This window comes from Pipra filicauda, unplaced genomic scaffold (genome assembly GCF_003945595.2).
Source record: "Pipra filicauda isolate LSUMZ 115617 unplaced genomic scaffold, ASM394559v2 scaffold81_size6448238_pilon, whole genome shotgun sequence".
Classification (NCBI taxonomy): domain Eukaryota; kingdom Metazoa; phylum Chordata; class Aves; order Passeriformes; family Pipridae; genus Pipra; species Pipra filicauda.
This window is the reverse complement of record NW_024104998.1, coordinates 2,024,323-2,047,092: the sequence shown is the minus strand read 5'-3', so window position 1 is coordinate 2,047,092 and position 22,770 is coordinate 2,024,323. Positions and strand designations below refer to the sequence as shown.

The following is a 22,770-nucleotide window of genomic DNA, read 5'->3' as shown; positions in this document are numbered from 1 at the left end:
GCCAAACACCTCTGGGTAAGAGGCCACAGTTTTAGGATTTGGTGACTGAACTTTCCAAATTTTCTTGAAAATGACATATGAGCTTAGAATGTTTTATGCAGGCAAAACTACTTTAAGTGCATATGAAAACCAGACTGAGATACATCTAGCCTATGGCAGTATTTACAAACTCTTCAGTGATTCCTAAGTGTTAATGCATTACCAGGCTGCGAATGGAGAGTTTCATGAAGAACAGACTGACTTTCGTCTTCCAATTCTACGTCAGCAGTCTTGTGCTCTAAAAGGATTATAAATTGCAGTGAAAGTAAGTGTAAAAGGCAATGTCTGAACATCAGTCACATCAGATTTGTTCTGAATACGAATTCAAAGAATTTATCTACACTGCATTCTCTGCACATATATTTTTCTCAAGGGCAGTAACAACTTCGGATAACTATTCAAACCAAGAACTCTCATTGAAGTAATTATTTTACTAACACTTTAATCCTCTACCTTCTTACAATTTAGGCAGCAGCACTAGCATGTCATATTTGACAACAAAATGTCACTTGCAAAAAATAGGGTCTTGTTGACTTTATAACCAGGGAAAATAGATACTAACATTACAATATCAAGGTCTTATTCTACTAGGAATTGCCAGGAGAAATCACAAACTGGTTTCAGGGACAAGTGACTGGCATCTAATACACCAGCCCAGAACATAACAGGAATTTGTATGAAGTGTTGCCTTCATATAAATGTCCTGAAATTAACACTCAGAAATGTTACAGCACAAAAAAAACAGATCACAGCTGCATTTTCAAATAAAGACCTAAAATGGTACCAGTTATGGAAAAAAAAAAAAAGTAACACAAGTCTCTTATAACAAAATCTATATTCCATTTTACTGGCCATATACTCCATACTTGTGCATTTATGTGTTAGGTTCATATAAATATCAAGTAGGATAAGCCACTCCAAGTAACAGAAAAAAACATGTATCTCTGAATAACACTAAAATGCAAATTGCGTACATGAAATGTGACTTGTAAACATTTTTCCTGAATCCCTCTTTAACCTAACACATTTTACTAATACTATGGGGTTTTTAAAATGTTTGGGGTTTTTTTTTCAACAGTAAAAGCCCTACTTATGGTACTTATGATATACTATTGGTTTTAGTGGAAAAGGGTAAATTTGATTGTGTTATGAAGTTGGTTCTTTGGTTGTTTTTTTTTTGTTTAAGGTGGAGAATCTGCTGTTATTCTGACTGGATATACAGTAGCAAATGTATCTAAACCACAACTGTACATCACCAGAAAGTTATTCTGATGTGATACAGATACAATGGTAACCATGAGGGTTGACTAGAGCATCTTCTAGACAGCAAAATTTTACACTTCTCATGGTCTGTAATTTACACAAAGTTATCAACAGTGATTCCTGTTAAATAAACTTTAGTAGATAAGCAACACAAAATCTATGAAAGTTTGCATGCTAAGGAAACAGAATTATAATTCAAATGAAGCATCATGTCTTTTGTTTCACCTATGGTTTATTATAGGCCTTACCTGATTCGACATAGGACTTCTCAGCAGCCTGGACAGTCTCCTCAGATTCTGGTGGTGTTGGCTGTGCTGGGACAGATCTTTCTTTAAGGCCTGCATTTTTCAGTTATAAAGTTAACTTTATGCTCCTTTTGATCTGATTCAGTTATAAACTAAGAAAGTTGTTTCAATTAAATTAACTGATGTTACACTCTCCAAAAATGCATTCAAACAATCATAATTGCAGGGCTGTCCTGATATACAGTGATATATACAGAAACTAAAGTGTATTCAGACAGTAAACAAATATGTTTGGAAGACATACAGTGAGGGAGGGGAAAAAGAGACAAATTTAAGCACTTTATTTCAAATTAACTAAACAAATGACTACGGTATTCTCAACATCTATTCAGTATCCAGCAGAAAAATAGGAAGCAGATTTTTTTCACTGTTTTCAATTTGAGCAAAAAGTGTTTCATATGATCAATTTTATAGCTTCTATGAACATTTAATTTGAACTTTACAAAAAGCTTCACAGAAAGAGAAGAGGTATTTTAAATTCATGTGTTACATCTTAGATCTTATGAAGAGAACTGTAGTTTCTTCAAAATAAGGTAATCTGAATCTCCAGCTTCTTTTGACAATTAAATGACTACAGAAAAAGTATGACTGATGGAATTTCACCAGTTAAATGCTTACTATTGATACCACAGAGTCTTTCTACATCAAAACACAATGAAAAGAAAGCAACCAATAACTGCAATGATCAACACCTTGGTAAGAGATAAAGGTAACTCTTAGACGTGAAAGATTATGCCACATCTTAAGACAACATAAGCTCAAGAATCTACTGGTATTAGGCTAATTCTCCTCTCCAATCTCCTTTAGCAAGGTTCAAGGAAGACTTATACAAGAGGTTCAGACAGGGCATAAGAAAAAAGTTACACACACGTGCATCCAGCCTGCACCTCCCTCAGACACAAAGGAAGTGAAATCATTGGAAAAGGCCGCACAGAGAGGCTGTGCATTCCCATCCTTGGAAGTTTTAAAGACCACACTGGATAATGGCCAGAGTAACCTGGTCATTCCTCTGAAGTGACCCTGTTTTGAACAGGATGTTGGAATAAGGATCTCCTGAAGCCCCTTCCAAATGGCATTCTTCTATAATCCTACATCCGTGGTCAATTAGGATAAGACTACCTTAAAGAAACACACATACGCACACTGCCCAAAGTAAACTAGTTTTTCAAGAGTTGTATACACAGAAATCAATAGAAAAATATTATTTAATAAAGCAGAGGCTACAATATAATGAGCACTCCTGTACTGCTAACCATCTTGTAAAAGTAACTTTTAAGTGGAATAACATAAATAATAATAATTACCATGTTTCTAAAGGAGTCAAAAATATCTCAACACAAAAAGGACTAGTATGTCTAAACCCAAATTTGTGTAAAACAGAGATATTATTCTATGCATCATGAGAAAAACACGTATTTATTTCAAGTAGTGGAAACAGAATACCAGAATCAATTCTATCTTGATCTATTATTAAAATTCAAACAACCTGAAGATAAGTTAAGCTGTATCCAAAAGTACTGTAACAGATTAACTCCACTATCATGAAGTCAAAATCAGAAGCTAGGAAAAAAGCACCAAATTTACCTTTAATTTTTTGCCAATTTTCTTCTGTGTTATTAAAAAAAACCCCATAAAACATTAAAAAATATTATTAAGACATTAATCTCTTGCTGCAGGAATATTAATTGCTACAAAGGTAAGAACTTACTTCCTTCTACAATCACCTTTAGATGAAGACAAAAACAGTTACTTAATATTTGCCACCATCTCACACTTCAGAATCTGCAAACACAGACATGGCCACACAGACCTTACATATACACCCCTCCATATAAGTCTTCGTATGCTCCAATAACCCACATCTCCAGTAGCAGACAACCACCTGCTCTGCTTCATGAACAATAAATGGAATCAAAGTATTTCAAAAGATAGTCAGTATTTCACAGCCAACAAGAACTATGGGTACTTAACAGGAAAGAAGGGACTAGCAAGAGCACTTCTTGGTTTTGCTTGTGCATTTCTCAACTTGACTTTCAAGCTTTTTATACACATCTTTCATGTTTATCACTGATTCCTATACAATCCTGTTGAGTACAGAATACATTAAGCCATCTACTTTTTGCAAGATACTATTTTCTCTATTATTTTTATTAAGTTGCATTCAGTTTTTGCTTGTGTGGTCCATTTTTTTAGCTTATGTGATAAACTGCCACATTAATTTTAATTACAATAACATATCATAGAGATGTACAACAACACAACAGATCTCTGGGGCAAAAATATCATTTTATTGTGTGGCTACCTGTATAGCCTGGAGTGCTGCTCAAATAAAATGTTCCTTGAAAAGAAAAAAACCCACCCAACTTTTTTAGAACCAGATAAACTTTGGGTCATAGATACAACAATACGTTAATCAGAAAAGCAACTCATTCCAAATTTTACTCCCACACAGTTACAAGTTCTATCACATTATGGGAGAAAATAAAAAGTAATGTGCACTATACCACTGTGCCACCATCCTTGAGAAGTGTGATTTGAATGATCCTCTGGTCAAATATTTATCTTAACACTTATCAGAGCAAAGCTGAATAAATACATCTATCATCACCAAAACCTAAAAGAGAATGCTCATTATGCAAGTGCATTTATTAGATCTTCATTCTGTCATATTTTTTGCTAAACACTATAATGTTCACAACACACATCTCTTCCCTCCCTCTTCATGCATTTATAAATATTTAGAAAATACCTTGGTATATCATCTCTGTTAATTATCACAGCTAGAACCTTAAGCTCCTATACTATTTTCTATAGCTTTAACTCAAACTGTTTTTCATAACTATTTGAACAATGTTTTATCTCCTTTAAAACAAAATAAAATCAGATCATTTTATACCTCTAGGGATCAAGGCATGTTACAGACACATGTATCAAATGGCTAAGTGTATTGCCAACTGCCATACACAAAATTTTAGCAAAACCACAAACAGAATTAATCTTCAGGACTTCTTCAATCTGATATTACCATCCATATGCATATACTCGTTCTCAATTTTTCTCCTTAGTTTTGTTTTCTTTAAACTAATACTGCAGTATTAATAATTATTAATTAATATGTTATTAATTAATAACGTGAATAAATCTTAAAATTTCATTACAAATTTTGTTCTGAATCCTATGTAATTATATTGTGCAATTGCTTGCAATATACTTGCTTTCGAGTTTATTTAGAAAATATTAATTTCCAAATAAACTTGAAAGCAACTATAGATTCAATAACATACTGAAATACCTCTAATATCTCTGCAGAATGTTTCGTAACTTTATTTATTCTAATGAGACTGCTGGATAAATCCTTCCTTGATGCTACAAATACAGAAACTGTAAGAGCAAACTAACACAGGACCTTGCTTATAGAAGTACCATGCACTTGAAAAGTGTTGAAGGAAATAATAGTTGCCAATATATATAAGCTGTTCTCTAAACAAGTTCAACCAGAACAGAGTAGTAGTAGCATATCACTTCTTAAGTGTAAATGGAATCCAACAATGCTTATTAATAGTGAAATAGGTGGCCTAATTTTAAGTAGTGTTCATTACCCAAGAACTTGGAAAACTTAGAAAAATCAGGACACAGTTAACTGAAAAGTGACTATGAATCAAGCTTTCCAACCTATGTAGAGTTAAGTAAATAATTAAATAAATAAATAGAGGATTGTAGAAAAGTAAAACATATTTTCAATATGGATCAATAGATAAAAATGTTGCAATGTATTGCTTGAGTATACACCGGAGTCTCATAAACAAGTGCAACACTGAAGTGGATTTCACTGTGTATAAAATAGTTTTCTCAGGGAAAAAACATTTTACCTAGGGAAAAAACATTTAGGAGGGCATAATTTACATTTATTTGATAAGTTCCTATGACAATACAGTCCATTACTGCTCCTCTTCATGGTTTCTGTGAAACAGAAATATTTTGTCTGTGAGTTTCCTCTACATGTGCCCAGATAATTCTCTTAATATTGCTTTTAAACTTGCATTTCAAACACAATATTAAACTTTCATCTCCACATCAAGAAAATAGTACCTAAATACAAGAAAACAAGGAAGGCTAAAAAAAAAAAAAAATCAACCATAAAGCCCCAAACCCATATTTAGTGTAGGCTTGAATTAACTGACATGAATTTGACATTCGGATGTTTTCAGTACACACTGGTAGCCAGGCACATTAACATATGCACATACTTGAGTTTCACAGCAGGTCTTTCTGCTTTGTGTTTACCATACTAGTACACACTGAACAGTTTTCAAAAAATTATTATATATAGCCTTTTTTCACATTTATTTCCAGAAAACATTATTTTCTTACTGCCATTTTTACCACATTCATATAACTATGCTGAATTTCTCATTCCTGAAGTCTGTTCCTCTTTAGCAGAACGGGAACTGTTTATTTCTTTTCTTTCTTGTCTTCCTTGGATTGGTTTTTGACTATCTTTTTTGTTTCTTTGTCTTTTCCCACCTGAGTAGTACCGTCCTTTTCACTGGCTGATTTTTTAGTAGTCTCCTTGGATTTTACATTTTTGTCTAGGCCTTTTTCCTTTCCTCTGTCTCTTTTAGCCTTGTCAGAATCTTTCTTTAATTTATTCATATCAACAGCTTTCTTGTCCTTTCGATCAGTAGCATCTTTTCCTTTCCTGGCTTTCTTTTTTTCTTCTTCATCTTTGATTTCCTGCTTCTTGGATTCCTGCTTCTGTCTTAATTTCTTGAGTGGTTCTTTAACAGCTTCTTTTACTTTTAAGTTTTTCATTTAAAAAAGAGGAAATGTTCAATAAGAGAACCATTCTTAGGTCATAAAACATCTTATGAACAACTATCTAAAAGTCTTGATCAAATTCTTATTTAATGTTTGTTAGATGCCAATTTAAACTTGTAAAATTAACTTCTAGGCTTTAAGCAATTTAAACAAATTAGTTTTGACTTCTAGCAATATCTCACACCATGCAGCCAGCAAGCAACCTTAGCTTATATTGCAGCTGCATCTGAATGAAGCATTAATTTAGTGAAAACCATGCCTCTATTATCTTACTGCTAACTAACTTCTGCAGAATGCTAAAACCACTTTTGTCTGTGAGCATGAAAATCACAGTAAATTTTGAATCTTTGACAACAGTATGACAGTTGCAAGTGTTATAAATAAAGTGTTATAATACAAATATAGAATGCAACGTTTTACTGATACTACTACCTCATATTAAGCAAAGACTTAAAAAATATATCTGATGTACATATTTTGCAAGAATAAGACATAAGTACACAAAAATTAAGAAGAAATAGCAATGTCCTAGTGAATTAAATCAAATTCAAAAAAGTTAACTGGGTTTGACCATATTCAGTGAAATCAAAGTAATAACTGTAAATTAATTCTTACAACTTTGTTTTTCAGTTATCAGTAACACTTTTTTGTTTGTTTACTTTTGGATTTGTCTCTCGTGCTTATTGTCTCTATTTTAATTCACATTCGGCCATGACACAGTATCTAGATAATACATCATAGGAAAAGTCAGAACAGAAACCCTGAAATTTATGTTCAATACGTTTAATATTTAATTTTCAATACTTCCATTTTGCCCACAGTTTTGAAAAAAATTGTCAGTACCAGCAGCATTCTCCAGAATAAGGAATTTTTAACTCAATAAAATTTAAGGGTTTTTCCATTAAATCTCTGTATGAAATATTTGCATTTAATTTTAAGATTAATACTCCCACATTATTGAAAAGCAATAATGATTTTTAAATATAAACAGCTCTATTTTTATTCAGGCTTTTGAGAGAAACTGCAGTCTGCTGTGGCAAACAGCAGGTAAGTGAGATTTCTGTAACCTGCCTCTAACCGCTGTGTAACATTTCTGTGGAGTGAACAATTCAATCACATAGCTTAGTCTAAAAGGAATGACATCGTATTTCCTTCCAAATGTTTTCTGACATAAAACATTTGAAATATGTCACTTCATCATTCTTATATCAAACACTGAAAAATAACCCAAAACCCAGGAATGAATTGATAAATGACATTTATTACCATTCTTGGAAACACACAATTTGCAACCAACTTATACCAAGCACAATGTGGAACAAATGCTAAAAATTTCAACTTGGCGCAAGATGCTAAGTCACATTTATACGAGCAGAGAGTTTCCTTCAGTAAATGCACTTTCTTTCTCATGAAAGTTTGTATGATGAGCAAGCATGCATTTTTCACATACTGCTAGAAAAAACACCTTAAAGTCTAAGCGATTCAACAAAGAAACTGCATTGTTTACATAGTCCCATGCTACGATAGAGCATAACTGAGCAGATCTAAAGAGTTAAGCACCTCAAGTACATCTGGTACCTTCGTGTTTTGCTGAGGTTAATTAGCTTTTTTTGTCTCTCAACACATCTAAGACCATTATGCCCTGTTCATACAGCAGTGTAATTAAAAATAAATATATGGCGTAAATTGGTTGCAAGCTATCCTACTTTAAGCTTTTAGAAAATGTATAAGTATCATTACTGCAGTCAATTCTACAATTAATATTAAAGTGGAAGTTACTGAACTTTGCCTAAATTTCTCCTACCTCTAAGAAAGAAACAGTTGAAACTATTTAAGTACAGACTTAAGCAGAATTAAGGCGCTCTAGTCCAACTACAATATAGTAATAGTATCATGAATTCATGAAAGATAACTAAAAGAGGATTTCACACAGAGCAAAATCTTACTTAAAAACATGCAGAATATGAAATTATCATAAACTACTTACACTCCAAACAAGACAACTGTTGTAAAAAAATATGCACAAACAAAATATAATCTCTAGTTAGGAAAGCATTCGCATTGCCATTAAATTACAACCAGTAATTAAAAAAACTTACTGAAAAACTGCAAGGATAATAGTTTGCTGCACCATTAGACAACACTTAGACACCATAGCTGGTATTAGTAACCATTATTATAACCTGCAATTGGTATTTGCAATGCGCATGCATTTCATACATCATTATCTGCAAAAAGAACATTAAAAATACCTTTGAGTTTAGTTTTTTTCTTGGCTACCCCTCCTGGCTCCTCACCTAATTTGTTGCAAAATGGAAATAGGTTATGAACATATCCATGATGTTCAACAAACTTGACATAAAATTTCCCAACTTGCCACACTATGTAAAAAGCTGACTTTACATAGCACACTGCAATGCTACGGAGAGAGACCAAATGTTAACTCATAAGGAATAAAGCACCTTCAGTTGTAAGACCACCACAAGTACAGATATGAAAGACTAATTAATCAAAGAAAAGTACCATATTACTAGATGCATGCTACTTATGATGCTTCTTAACTCCTTGGAGCTCAGTCCTCTCCAGACAGCTGCCACGTCATTACAACCAACATGCCAGCTGATTTCTCTGTGCGGTATTTGTCAGTTCTCTCTCAAACCCATTAACTTATGTTTCTATAAAATGTTATAAATATTTTATAAACATATTAACTCTAAAGATCTTCAAGTACATAGGTATTGCAGATTACATATATTGACTATTTTCTTACAATGAATTACAACCTATGTTTCTTTATCCAATTAAAAATAAGTGTTTTAGCAAACGTATTGCTCAGATTCCAAAAAGCAGTTGCCATTTCATTTCAGTTAAAATATTTATTGCATTACTTCGGACTTTTTAAGACTGTTTTTATTAAAAAAATAAATCCTATTCTCCAAAGTCAGGTGCAGCCCTCTTTCCCCATTGTAGCTAACAGAAACTGAGGGCATTCAGCATCTTGACTGTGCCTTATACCTAGTTCCACAAGAAGCATGAAGGCAAAAGCCTTTCCACAAATATAAAAACATCATTAGTTTAATCTTTTTAATACCATAAAAAGAGACTGGATTATCGTTATCACGATGCTGTGGATTAAGACCTAAATCCCACAAACGCAACAATTTTAACCACAAAAATTATGCACATTGCTACCCAAAAGCCAACTAGAAAGTAAAGTTGGAAAGTCAGTGTAAATGTGTATTTTTAAACACATACATAATCTTATTAAACTAGAAGAGATATTCCCATGTCTCAACATTAGGCTTCTTTTTCAGACATATAAAGCCCCTACACTGGATACAGTTTGCACCTTGAAGTTCAGTTTCTAGAAAACAATAAATACCCAAACTGTGTCACTATATGTCAACATTTATTCTGAAAAAAAACCAAAACAAACACCACCCCCCAGAGACCCCCCAAAAAACAAAACCAAAACTCTGATATCCTACACTAAAAACAAAACAAACAAAAAACACAAAAAAACAAACAAAAAACCCACAAAAATTTTAAAAAAGTAGCAAATAAAGTCATTGTAGTCAATTTGCATATAATTTCTCTATTAAATGTTTTCAAAATATCAGGCATTGACATTATGGCCAAAATTGCTTTAAAAATGGGTTAGACAAGTAAAAATACAATTTTTTTAATTATTTCCTTACAAACTCATACCTGGAAATGAAAATCTTTTTAAGCTTTTTCCTCACAGATTACCACATTGCTCGTGCACAGAGCTCTAAAATCATTATTCAATCTTACTACTTCTAAGCACTGCATGGAAGTATAAGTTCATATATAAGGAAGAATAGACTTCAACTGTTATACTACAGCATCAATGAAAATATAAACAATAAAAGGTACTCAGCAAAGTAGCACAGAGCCATATTTAAATTTCCAGCTCCCCCTTTCTTTTCATACTAAAATTAAACATTCCTGGATAATTTAAGATACACTTTTAAAAGCATGTATTGACAAGGAAAACTGTAAAATTTTACAAAGATCAGAATAGACAAAAAATATCATAAAGATATTTCAAATTCTTTTAAAATAAAAGTACATGCACTACGTTGAAAGATTACAAAACACCTTGTTCACTGATTACTGATATTTCAGTTGTTAAATATTCAGACAAGCAGTAATTTCCTTCAATCTGCTTTTATACAAGGAATAGCAGTAAGGTTCTCATCAAATTACCAATTCATAATTACATAAATCATGTATAGGTGAACATCTCATTAATAGACCTATTTACAGGAAAAGTATGTAAAATAATATATTTCAAAATCTTACTACGTAATAATCACAAGAAAGAAATCCTGATGCATCTTGATTTCCACCTGGACTGGGTCCCTACAAGGCACTACAGAACACAAAAGTAATTTGTCAGCCCCAATTAGCCTGAAGCACGGGTGCAAAAGCTTTTCAAGATAGGAATGTCCTGGACCTACGACAAAATCTGGCACCTAAGTAAACTTGTGGCAAAGACTTAGGCCCTTACAGCCTTGGGGCACACCAACCAATGTTCAGTATTTTATAAATCATGTAGTTGAACCTGGAGACCCTTATTGTAAGGTCCAATTCAAGTGTCTTTACACTTGTTTTGCGCTAGTTTTAAAGTTCCTTCTTTTTTCCACTCAATCCCACATTATAAATGTCCAGTGCTGGCAATACAAAAATATAGAATTTACAACTACAAATGTGGTTATAATGGAATGTCAGAAATTGCTACTATTGGAGTCAGTGAATTAAAAAGTAGACTTCAGAGTTAACATAGCTGGATAGTTTTCCAATATTTTCCAAATAACTGCTTAAATAGTCATTCTAAAAAATCAAATACTCTGGTGAGAGTGGTTATTTTCATATAATGCTTAACAGTAGACAACTTGGTATCTTAACTGATTCTTTGAAGCTTAGGAATATTAAAAAGCATTCTTATGCTTTTTAATTAAAAAGCTTAATTAAAAAGCATTCTTATTCTGCAACAAACCCAGTAATTTCCTCTATTTTTCCCCATAAAAATCTTCGAGGACATTCTCCACAAATCAGCATCAAAAGACAAATATAAAAGTACTACTTTTATTCAGAAAGATAAGGATTGCAAAAGAAAAATAGACAGAAGTACTTTCTTTTTGTGCAGTTTCACAGATGTTAACAGATAACATTCTCACATTTAACAGTATATTGAGAAGCCTAACACACGCAAATTCTATTTTATTCATTTAATAATCCTGAAAACTTTAATAGTCTTGCTAGGCAAAAGGCTTTGCCATATAAAAAAATCCTATAAATGAATTTAACCACATCTACCTGCATAAACCCTTTTAACCTGCAGCACCATGCAAAAAACATCTAAGCTAATTAAGGTGGCTTATCCACTTACACGTGAAAAGGAAGAGGCTACTTTGCATTTACCACAGAAAGCATACGGTCCAGGTTAGCACTAAGCAGCTGACAGACAGAACTTGCTACCCTTCCACAATTTGAGCAATGCCTGGATAACAGGGTATAAAGTGTCAAGCTTTAAACATTAGGGCTTGTGTTCAGACTCTTGCCTTAATTCATGATGTCCCATCAAAACCTCCTTAATCACACAAAAAATTAGCAAAAGATATTAAAATTGTAGCATTAAAAAAAAGGAAATACAAATCTGTAAACCAAAACTATCATTAACATTTTTTCCTCTCCTTTTTATTTTCCTTCTCCAGAAGAACTGCAAGTCAGAAAAAGCAATCATTGTTTGCATATGCACCTGCACAAAATTATTACTATGATTCTGCATTTACAATGTGCTACATTGGAAACACAAGGTCATCTGCTAAATAAAATAGCTTACTGACAGAAAGCTAGCACCCACTTACCTTAAACTGAACTCATTCCCTGTTTGCAGAGTGCTGGGCTTACCAAAGCCTGTACCTCTCACAAATGCAAGAGAGCTTTTTTAATTCATACAACTAGCACAAAAAAATCCCCAACACCAAACTTCAATCCATTCTCAGTACATTGCTTCAATACCTCTTGTTTATTTAACTGCCTAATTTTAGAAGAAAAATCCAGATCAGACACACATGGCAGAAAGCATTTTTCTCTTCTGAAGTCACAGATGCTTGTATCGCATCCTAGGTGAGAGATGTAAGAAACCAACGAGCAAGTTTTGCCTTTATTAGCCTCATCTTGGAAAATCCATCCTAACTGACCATTAGAAAGACACTTTTTAATGTATTTCATGTTGCTGTGCCATCATTATGATAGCTGCTTATCTTGTGAAAACCTAACAGACAATATGGTACACTTCTGTCCAAAACGACTGATCTGTACACAACAGCTTTTCGCAGCTCTCAAATACTAATTAAATCACATTTACAATACAGTTGGGGTTTTCTCTCTCCCATCTGACCATGAAATGGTCTTCTACATCTCCATCCAACTGTAACCTACACAAAAACTGTTATAAAAATTTGATTTCTTCTGTAGCCAGTCAATTCAGACTAATAATGAAAATTTTTGAAAGGCAGTGGTGGTGGGGGGGAAGTATTGGCAAAAAAAGTTGTTGCAATAAGAATTTCAACAGATATGCAAACAATTTACTGTTCACTTTCTTCAATTCTAAGTTATTCTACAGTAATTCTATAGTAATTCAGTTACTCTCTTCAATAAGTTATTTTATACATTATGAGCACTGTGATGTCATATAAAGCACTCTTTTACTTTCAAATCAAATACTGTTGAAGGTGGTCACAGAAATCTGGGGTTCGAAACTTCCACAAGTTCTCAGCCATTTTAGAACTATGGGTATGTTTTTTTCCCCATAAAATTCTTTACATCAGTATCACAAGAAAGCAAGCAAAAGCTTATGCCACAAAGGTTAATGCAGTATTATGTTTGAAGACTGGCAGTTAAAATAGTAAACATTTACCAACACAAGAAAACGGCACAACAAATCAAACTAAAAATTTAGGTTTCAACTTCCTCAACTGATTGGAAACAATTCGTGTGGACTTACAAGCAAGAGCTGAGATACAGTTCCATTTTCCTCACTTATTTGCACATCATACGCAGATTAACCTTCTTGCTCTTAAAATGCTTCTTTAAAAAAAAAAAATTAAAAAAAAGAAACAAACACCAACACCCAAACAAAAAACTGCCATGCTGATATAACTGAAGGCTCATATTAATCTTATTAACCCCAATACTAGCCAATTTCTGCTTGCAATGACAACAGTTAATACATGCAAAGCAAACTCTTCTATCCCAAACTTGCAAAGAGCTTTGACAGCTCCATTCGCCACTGGTAAGGGTTCAATTGTTAACTCAAGAGGAACAGCACCAGGCAAGAATGAATGCTTCTGGAAAAAAACCCTATATTCCAGAAACTAAACACTCTAAAGTTATTTACTGTTAATATTTACCCTATTTTTCACCCTAGTTTTTTCACCCACCCCCATCCCTTCTTCTTCTCATACAAATTCTCTATTTTCCCACTATAATTGTTTTTGAGCAGACTTCTACAGACTTAATAAAATCAAAAGGAACATGCATGACATGAAATCAGAACTTTCCTGGCCTGTATTTCATCTCTGCATCCCTAGTTAAATTAATTTACTGTTTAATGATCACCTATCTCAGTGCCTGAAGTTTTCTCATGGTTCAAGCAATTTATCTCTATTTCACTTGAAGCTTTACCAGTTTATCAATATTTATTTTAACTATTTGGTATAAACTTCATTATATAGAGTTCTTACAGTAAATGTTTCCTTCCTCTTTTTGGCTATCTAGTTCCATTACTGAAGCATCTACAATAGAATTCAATGTTCCATCACAATGTTTTTAATTCACAATGAAAGGTATCAGTGATGAAACTCTTATTTCTAATTCAAATCTGCTTCTAAAGTTAAAAGCTCAAAAAAAACCCCAAACCAAACAAAACGACCCAAGCTTACTTATTTCCTACATCTCAGATACTTTGCAAGTTTGTTCCACTTGCTAAGAAACTTTCACAGAACTACTAGCATTCATTTTTATAATGTATGGGAGATTTTAATTTTCTTTGCCTTAAGCTTCATATATCATTCTAAAAACAGTTAAATTTACATGTTGTTAACTTTTTTACATCCTAATCCTCAAATATTTTGGAAGAAAATGTGATTAATGATCTTGTGTCTCTATTTAATTCATAAACCTTGAGCAGCAGTATTAACAAATCACAACGCGTTGCTTGCTTAACACTAGAACTTTTTTATTACTTTTAAAAGATTCAACAGAACCCTGAGTTAGATGATTTAATGGAAGTTTTTTGAAACTGGCATGTTAAATTGTTTTAAAACTGTCATGCCAAAGTAAGTGAAAATTAATTTATTTTAAGAACAGATTAAAATTTTAGCCTGCAATCACTAGTGTTAAAACTTGAGTATCAACTTCATATAGGAAACCAATAAAAACTTAAGCAAAGCAGGCATAATAATAGACAATTTCATATAATTTTAATAGTAATCTGTTTGAGTACATAATTAATGTACTAAAGGACAGCTCAATTTCAGCTTTTGATATCTGATACAAACTGCAGAACACAATTATAAACTGCCCTTTCTACATCTGTAACTTCATGAGAGCAGACAGAATTCATATACATGGAAAATATTTTTGGAACAACTGTCATAAAACAGTTTCACAAGAAAAAGATTCACATTTGTAAAACTGCATTAAATACTTCAATTTAGCAAGGAATAGAAGACATTAAGTTCTAATTTCCAATTAGTCTTTAATATATTCCGTATTACATTAGAAATACATAATCACAGCTTCCCACCTCCATAAAAGGCCCACCTTAAAAACTAAAACAGATTTAGAACAGCCCTTATGATTGACTATTATATTAAAGAAATGACTGAAGACTTAGTTTGAAAACAGACAAATCAATGGGAATAAACCACATGACAGAATATCTTCTGAATACAACAGATGTTAGCTGACTTAGAAATAAATGTTTCTGTAGAATTTTCAAGCACTTTTACATTAAGTGCTTTTCTTCGAACAAGTAAAAAGAACCTATCTGAGAAATCAGTGAATCACAAAATAAGTTATTTATTAAAATTATATTTCACAAGAGAATTATCATTGTCATGTCTATATTAAAGGATTAACATAAATATGTATTTACAGAATGCAGTCATGCTAGAATACTTTACAATCAAAGCTGTTACAAAATGCTTCAGTTAACGTTTGCTAGAAAGACAAATGTTACAGTGTTAACAGTAGAGGTTATTACACTTAAGCTTTGTAAGTTTTGTGCATAAAATGCACAAATTGAAGCACATACAGAAACCAACTACACAGCCACAGATACATGTTTTATTCTAAATATTTACACAACCACATAATATGTGTCATCCTGTCACAAAAATGGAAAAATCATTGAAAGGCTTTCAACTATTGAAACTGCATAGCATGGATGACTTTAGTTCAATCTTTATAGCATCCCTTTGGGAGGTTCCCCTCAATGTCATAAATTCTTGTTATATTAAGACTGATGATTTCATGGACATTTTCAAAAGCCAATCAAATTAGTCTCTCAGTCTCACTGGTTCTGTAAATCCAAAATAACACAAGTCTTTTTTCCCTGAACCCCTTCATTCTGTGACGTACCATCAACATCATCTGCAGCTTCGCTTTCTTCTTCTTCTAGTATTTCAAAAGGAGTCAATACATCATAGAGAAATGAGAGAAAGCCATAAAACCAATCAGAGCTTTCCTCTGCTAAAATATTAAGGACTTCCTCAAGGGAATCAATATTTTCATTACTGCCATCTTTGGTCAGGCCTACACAAGAATAGAGGAAAGAGAGAGAGAGGGAAGGGGAAAAAAGAGACAGCAGTTAGGTGGAAAGAGGAAACTGTAAAAGGAGGATCTGTGAAAGATATCTGATGTCACAGACATCAGTCTTTACAGGAATGCTAATTAGGAAACAGAAAGATGTTAAGAAAGTTGAATCTTTCCAAGTATAGACTACAATTTGGGCAATAAACATGCAAAACATTATGCCAGAATGTTATTTTTAAAAAAAAGTGGAAGCTTTGCTTTGTCTTCTTCCTGGTCCTAAAACCAAACCCATTTATATTCAATTTTCTTGCCACAGCATTTACTTTTAGCCAATTTTTGTAACAGTAATCTTCCACTACTTTAAAATCATCCAATTTGTCTTTTTTTATTTTTTAAACCATCATGTTCAAATTTGAGAGCTTGCAACTCATAGCTGAGATAACATTTTAAAGCAAAGAGTATATAACCAAACTTGTCACAAACGTACTGTTAAGGATAACAATCTACCATGAAGAATTTTTCATTTTGCGTAGAAGTGAGGATTCTAATTGCTGGGGTGGGGGGAGGAGCTGCTTTACAGTTTGTTTGCTTGTTTGGGTTCTTTGACACGTTTCTCAATCATTTTTGTATACTTGGTCCTCAGGAATTATTACCAAATCTGAGGATATAGAGAACACCAGATGGAAATGAAAAGGTAGCCAGTAGAAAGGGCATATGTTTTGTTATACAGAAAATCTAAAGCAGGGTAAAGAGTTTAAGTAGAGATGGTCAGAACAGCAAAGAGCTTGTCACTGCTAAACTCCTTAATACTAGAAGTTGGTATTTTAGGTTAGAAGACCCACTGATCTAACTGGCATTTGTAAAATACAAATAAGCCATGAATAATGCTTTTTTCCACTCCCTTTTTTTGGTTGTTGGGTTTTTGTTTTTTGTTTTAGGGGTTTTTTTAAGGTTGATTTTTGGCTTTTTTTTCTTTCTTGGGGTTTTTTTAGTTTTTGGGTTTTGGTTTTTTTTTTGGGGGGGTGGCGTTTTGGTTTTTTTTAATTAAAATCCACTGGTTTACAGCTATTATTAAATAACAATTCAACTTTTCCATTCTGGGAAAAGCACAACAGAATGACCAGGCAATGACAAACAGTCAATTACTGGTATGCTTTAAAGCTGAAGAGGGAGGAATTTCCCACACTTCTAACCAGAACAAACCTTCTTTTGTGTTAAAAGGACAAGAAGAAAAGTGAGCTAAGGGTGAAGACAGATTGTTGAAACAAAGTTAAGTGACCATGTTGCACATGCAGACTACAAAGCAATATTAGATGCAGGTTAATGACACATTCAAGATAGAGAAGTTCACGGCAGAGACATTAAACACTTTTTAAAACATTTTTCTTACAGCACATAGTGAAAGTATCAATGATAATTCTGAGGAAACTTCCAAGTCCATGATATTCCACATCCTTGTAACTGGATGCCCAGAACCTCTGCTTGAGTGACCAGCCATTCTCTTTAACTTTTCACTGGATAGCCCAAAGGCTTAAAAATGACTGAATCCAGGAAGCAATCAAGGTATTATAAATATCCCTCTCCAACTTCTTCCATGGTTTAGTTCTATAAAAGTTAAATTTTATAAACAACTTAATGCACATTAGTCAGTCGTCATTCTAACTTGTTTTCAAAATTTGGATCAAGCAGGACATAAAGACATAAACAAAAGTAAGAATATTTACTGAAGAATGAAATCTCAATTTAAGAATGGAAACCTGAACCAAAAAACAAAATTAAGAAAAAATAAAATCTAAGTTACAAACACAGAATTATAAATATTTGTGTCATTCTATTCTGTCAGAATCTGGTATAAAAACCAAAAACACAAAAAACTCCATATTACTCCCAAAAGATCTCATGCTAAAGATATTTCTGTAAGCACATACAGAATCACAGAGATGCCCCTGTTCTTGCACTAAGTCAAGAATAAGACTCTTGGGCAGTTACCTTACAGCAGCATATTTTCTTTGAAAAGATTAGGACACCAAAGGGGACCACAGAAACCGGGAGAATGTGTCTTAACAGCCTTTGTAATTAATAATCAAACTATTTTTCGTCTTCGCTTGCACCCATAATCAAGAACTGCTTTTCAAAGTAAAAACTCACATACTATTAAGCTCACATAAGCATCCTAACAAGTGTCTGGAAATGGTGACAAAACCAGAACCATTCAACTAAGTAGCCCCACTATGAGTCACTAGCAGTGACTCACAGGGAGTAAATACTTTATTTCAAGAGAAGTTTTCACATCACAATTTCAATTAAAATGATCAAAGGTGTCAAAATCTTTCTCACTTCAATGGTGTTACCACGAGCAATGGGGCAGAGGGTTTGCCTACATGGATTTAACGAGACAAAGCCTTCCTTCTCCTGCAAACATCTTTTATGAGAATGAGCACAAGCGAGCCTTTAATATTTGAAGGTGCTACAGTAGAACATGAGAAAAGTGGAGAAGAGAATGAAACTTATCCTAAATATCTGAACTGCACAAAAATAATTCTTTTTAACTCCTATCACATTATCAAAGATTTTTTGAATGTGCCATCTTGGTGCGACTGCCTGCAAACGTATTTTTCTATTAGAGATGAACCAGGGGAAAAGAAGTTAGTTTGCCTCGATTATACTGCTTACTACCTACTCTCTGTTTGCTGATACACTAAGGTAGGGTTTTTCCATTTTCTGCTGGACTACTCTGAACTAAATGTGCAGGAACAATATAGTGGTGGCTTTCTGTAGCTGCAGTTCCAAAACTGTGCTAACCGCTGTACCCATTTAAGCAGAATTTCTCAGGGTATTGTTGCTTGTTAAAAGGGGCTGAAGTATAAAAAAAAAGTAGTCTTGGTTCCAAAAATACTAATACAACAGACTTTGGTACTCCTTATACATGCCATTTTTTGGTAATACTACTAAAGACATTGTGTCTCTGTACTGAGTTAAAGCAAGTACATAAGTATAACACTCCTCTGAAGACTAATATACTTCAAAGAACAATCGGAGTGAAAAGACAAAGAGGGAAGAGAAGTACTGAAAACAGCAGCCTTCAAAGAAGCAGAGTATGAAGGCTCTCTTCCCATTACCAAAGGAATTCAGTAAAAAGAACCTCACAAATACCTATGAAAAAGACAGACTCTGCAAGACAATGTCAGAATAGCTTCAATACCTTTGAATTTTCACCGTGGATATTTTTTTATAAATGCTACAATACTAACTCCACAAATACCTGGGGTTGGTTGACTGCTAGGGTTTTAGGTGGTTTGTTTTTTGGAGTTTTTTTCACTTCTCTTACCTGGGGGAGGGGGGAAGTGGGGAGGAACACACTTCTTGCACACTCTTTTTAAAATTACACAAATACCTGAAGAGAACTTAATCATCAAACCTCCTTTGATTCCAACAAATAAAAAGAAAAGACCCTATCATATCTTATACAAACAAACAAAATAATGAATTTTAATTCTTCTATTTAGGTATGCCCAAGTAGTACAGAAAACTATTAAGTTATCAGCTACTAAACCATCCTTTAAAATATAAAATAAACTCATGCTAGGAGAAGCATTTCTCAAAATTAAATTAACTTAAAAGGTATTTACCATTAACGTGAAATTAAATCTTGAAATTTGTAGTGAAAACTAAACAGTTATGGAAACAGACAACATTAAACCATTGTGCATGCCACAATTTCAATATACACCACTAGTGTCGTAATGGCTAAAGAACAAAAAAGAAAAAAGCATATGAATTCCTATCATTAAACATCAAACTGCAGTAACTCCTTTTTTAGCAGAGAAACCATTTGCTGTTAGGGCAAGTCTGACTCAGAGAAAAATCCCAGAAAGTAATAAGCCTTCAAACACAGCACATGTACTAATAAAATCCCCACAAACAGAAGGAGCTATGCATTTAATACTTAGATAATTACCCTAATATAGCATATAGCTTACTATATGGTTTTCTTTACTACAAAGACTTAACTCTATAAAGCAAATTCCTTAAGAGGGAATCCAGTTTTCTAGTTTCTGCATCAATGAAATAATTTCAGTCTGCATAGTGGTGTTCATTTTTTAGTTCATATTAAATTTTAAATACAAACAGGCACAGTAACTTATAGGAAACTTACATACTAGTTATTAGGAAAAATATTTTTTACATTTATAACTTTATTAGTGTCACAAAACTTCAAAGTTTATCATTTCTTTTGTACTGTAGAAATTATCATCCAATTTAAGTGAGATTAAATAATATTTCTAAGCGATTATTCAAAAGTAATAAAAATAAATTTTATCTGTGACCTTTTAACGTCACGTTTGAAGTATAAGGTTTAAACACGTGATAAGACAAGCTTATAATAGAAACACTTCCACGTACTGGCAGAATTCCCAGCTATATCAAGCTGCATAAAACAGAGATGTAACAAAGCAGCAGAATGTTCCTGGCTACCGCCCTGGCAATCTGAATCCAACCAATAGGACCCACAAGAAATGGATACCTCCCTTCTATACACTACATAACAGATAGAGAAAGACCAGGATGATAACTATATGAAATGTTACCTTATTCACCCCTAATAATTCACACTTAATCTGTGGCTCTGAAGCCATTCAGGGCACTGGAGATTCTTTAGAGTGCCTCTCGCATTCACACCACTGCAAAGTGGTTTCGAAATTTTGATTACATGGGTTTTATTTAAACCATGACGGAATTAAACAAATGAACACACACCCTCCAAAGACTTGCTTATTCCTCCAGATATAAGTAGGAAAAAATAACCTGATGATAAACTGATTTTTATGGAGTACGAATTTCAAATAGCAAACCATAACATCCTAATATACCACTAATAACTTCTATTGGTTTGATACATTCCGCTTTGTTCTCTACTCAAGCTATTATTTACTCTGATGGGTTTTTTGTTGTTTTATTTATTTGTTTAATTTGTCAGGTTTGTGTGCTCAGAATAGGTGTACATTGGAACAAACCAGTGAAAGAAAACTACACTTTCTAACTTCAGGTATCCAAGAACTATCTATCCAATGCTTCATTGTGAAGCAGAAGATGGCAGTGTTTTAAAAGATGTAGGTAGAAGAGCAGCATCATGAAGTACATCTAGTGACTGAAATTTCCCTTTGAAGATACACAGTGAGCAGAAAGACATTCTCACAAATTAAAAGGAACAGAAGCTTAAACTCAGTGTCGCAATGTCAAAGCAGAAAAATTCATGTCATGTACTATTTCCAAAGGGCAAAGAAAACGAACAGACTTCTGGAGAATTCAGAATAGAGGAAAGACAGTACAAAAATACACTACACAAATAGTCATCTAAGAAGTACAAAGGCATGTTCAAAGTCATTGTAAAGTGGGCCTGGCTTAAAATGTTAACATAAACAATGTTTTAACTCTTGAAGCATCCTAGGTCCTATATCTGATAAATTTATTAATAATCACCACCATCTTTCAACAGTCAATACAGCAGCAAACACCTAATTTCAAAATCATCCTGTAAGTAATTAAATGCTTTCCACTTACATTTATATATTAGGAGAAAAAGAACAAAAATTGCTATAAGTTGCACAACCAATCCTGCATCTTGCATTAAGAAAAAACCTATCACAATTAAATCAATTTAAGTTCTCCAATTAGAAAAACAAAAACCAAAAATACTGTTTTGATATCAAAAAACTTGAACATGCCAATGAATTATATAGATTATTCCATCTGTATTAGTACTTGCCTAGCAATACTTTAGCATCTTCCACATCAAAATCTCCATCTCCATCAGCATCATAAATCCCAAGCTTGCCTAGGAGCGCAAAGAGAGGAGGAAAAGACAATTCAGTCATTTGTTTCCAACACACTGTTTTCAATGTGCAGTGACTAACTGTCAATTGTTACCATATGTTTTTTAACAATTTATGTGAACTCATAACCACATTTTAAATTTCCTGGAAAATACTACAAATATTTCAAGTTCTGTATCTCCTAGATTTGAGACTGAACACAAGTTTGGTTTTTTTTCTGCACGTTCTGTAATTACGTACTTGACATGAACATGCTTTGCTTAGAATAAAATTTAGGCTCACAAGGAATGTTCAACATGTTTGAGGGAAAATAAATAATAAAACAAAAATCAATCAAATAATCAGCATTTGTTTTCTGATTACATGTTTCCTGAAATTCTAAATTCTCAGAAAAGAGATACATATATATAAGTACAAAATTTTTAGTGCCAAGTTAATAGAAAGTAAGCAGTCCACCTTCCAGACAAAGGAAAACATTCACAAACTTTATCAACAATTGTCTAACCTTCCATGCAGACAAAAAAAGTTGTTTGTTTTTCAGACATGACTAATAAATCAGATTTCTCACTTTTATTTTTGAAACTGCAGCTCTACCAGCCCTAGGTATGTGCAATAGGAGAACTCAGTTTCTACTAAAAGAGAATTTTCAGCACAGAATTGTG

At 33.1% G+C, this 22,770-nt stretch overlaps 1 protein-coding gene across 3 annotated transcripts in view; it reads right to left on the bottom strand.

Annotated features, from left to right (window-relative positions):
* ASPH (aspartate beta-hydroxylase) overlaps window positions 1–22,770 on the bottom strand; it is a 57,376-nt gene that overhangs the window by 16,317 nt on the left and 18,289 nt on the right. For 2 of the 3 annotated variants that reach the window (XM_039390397.1, XM_039390398.1), the window contains 2 exons: window positions 22,042–22,110; window positions 14,914–16,274 (listed from right to left, as the gene is read on the bottom strand). In XM_039390397.1, coding sequence (XP_039246331.1) covers window positions 16,033–16,274; window positions 22,042–22,110 — 311 coding nt within the window. In that variant the 3' untranslated portion in view covers window positions 14,914–16,032. Of the gene's footprint in view, window positions 1–202; window positions 278–1,550; window positions 1,641–14,913; window positions 16,275–22,041; window positions 22,111–22,770 lie in introns of those variants that run through there. The other variant, XM_039390396.1, reaches the window with a different exon arrangement.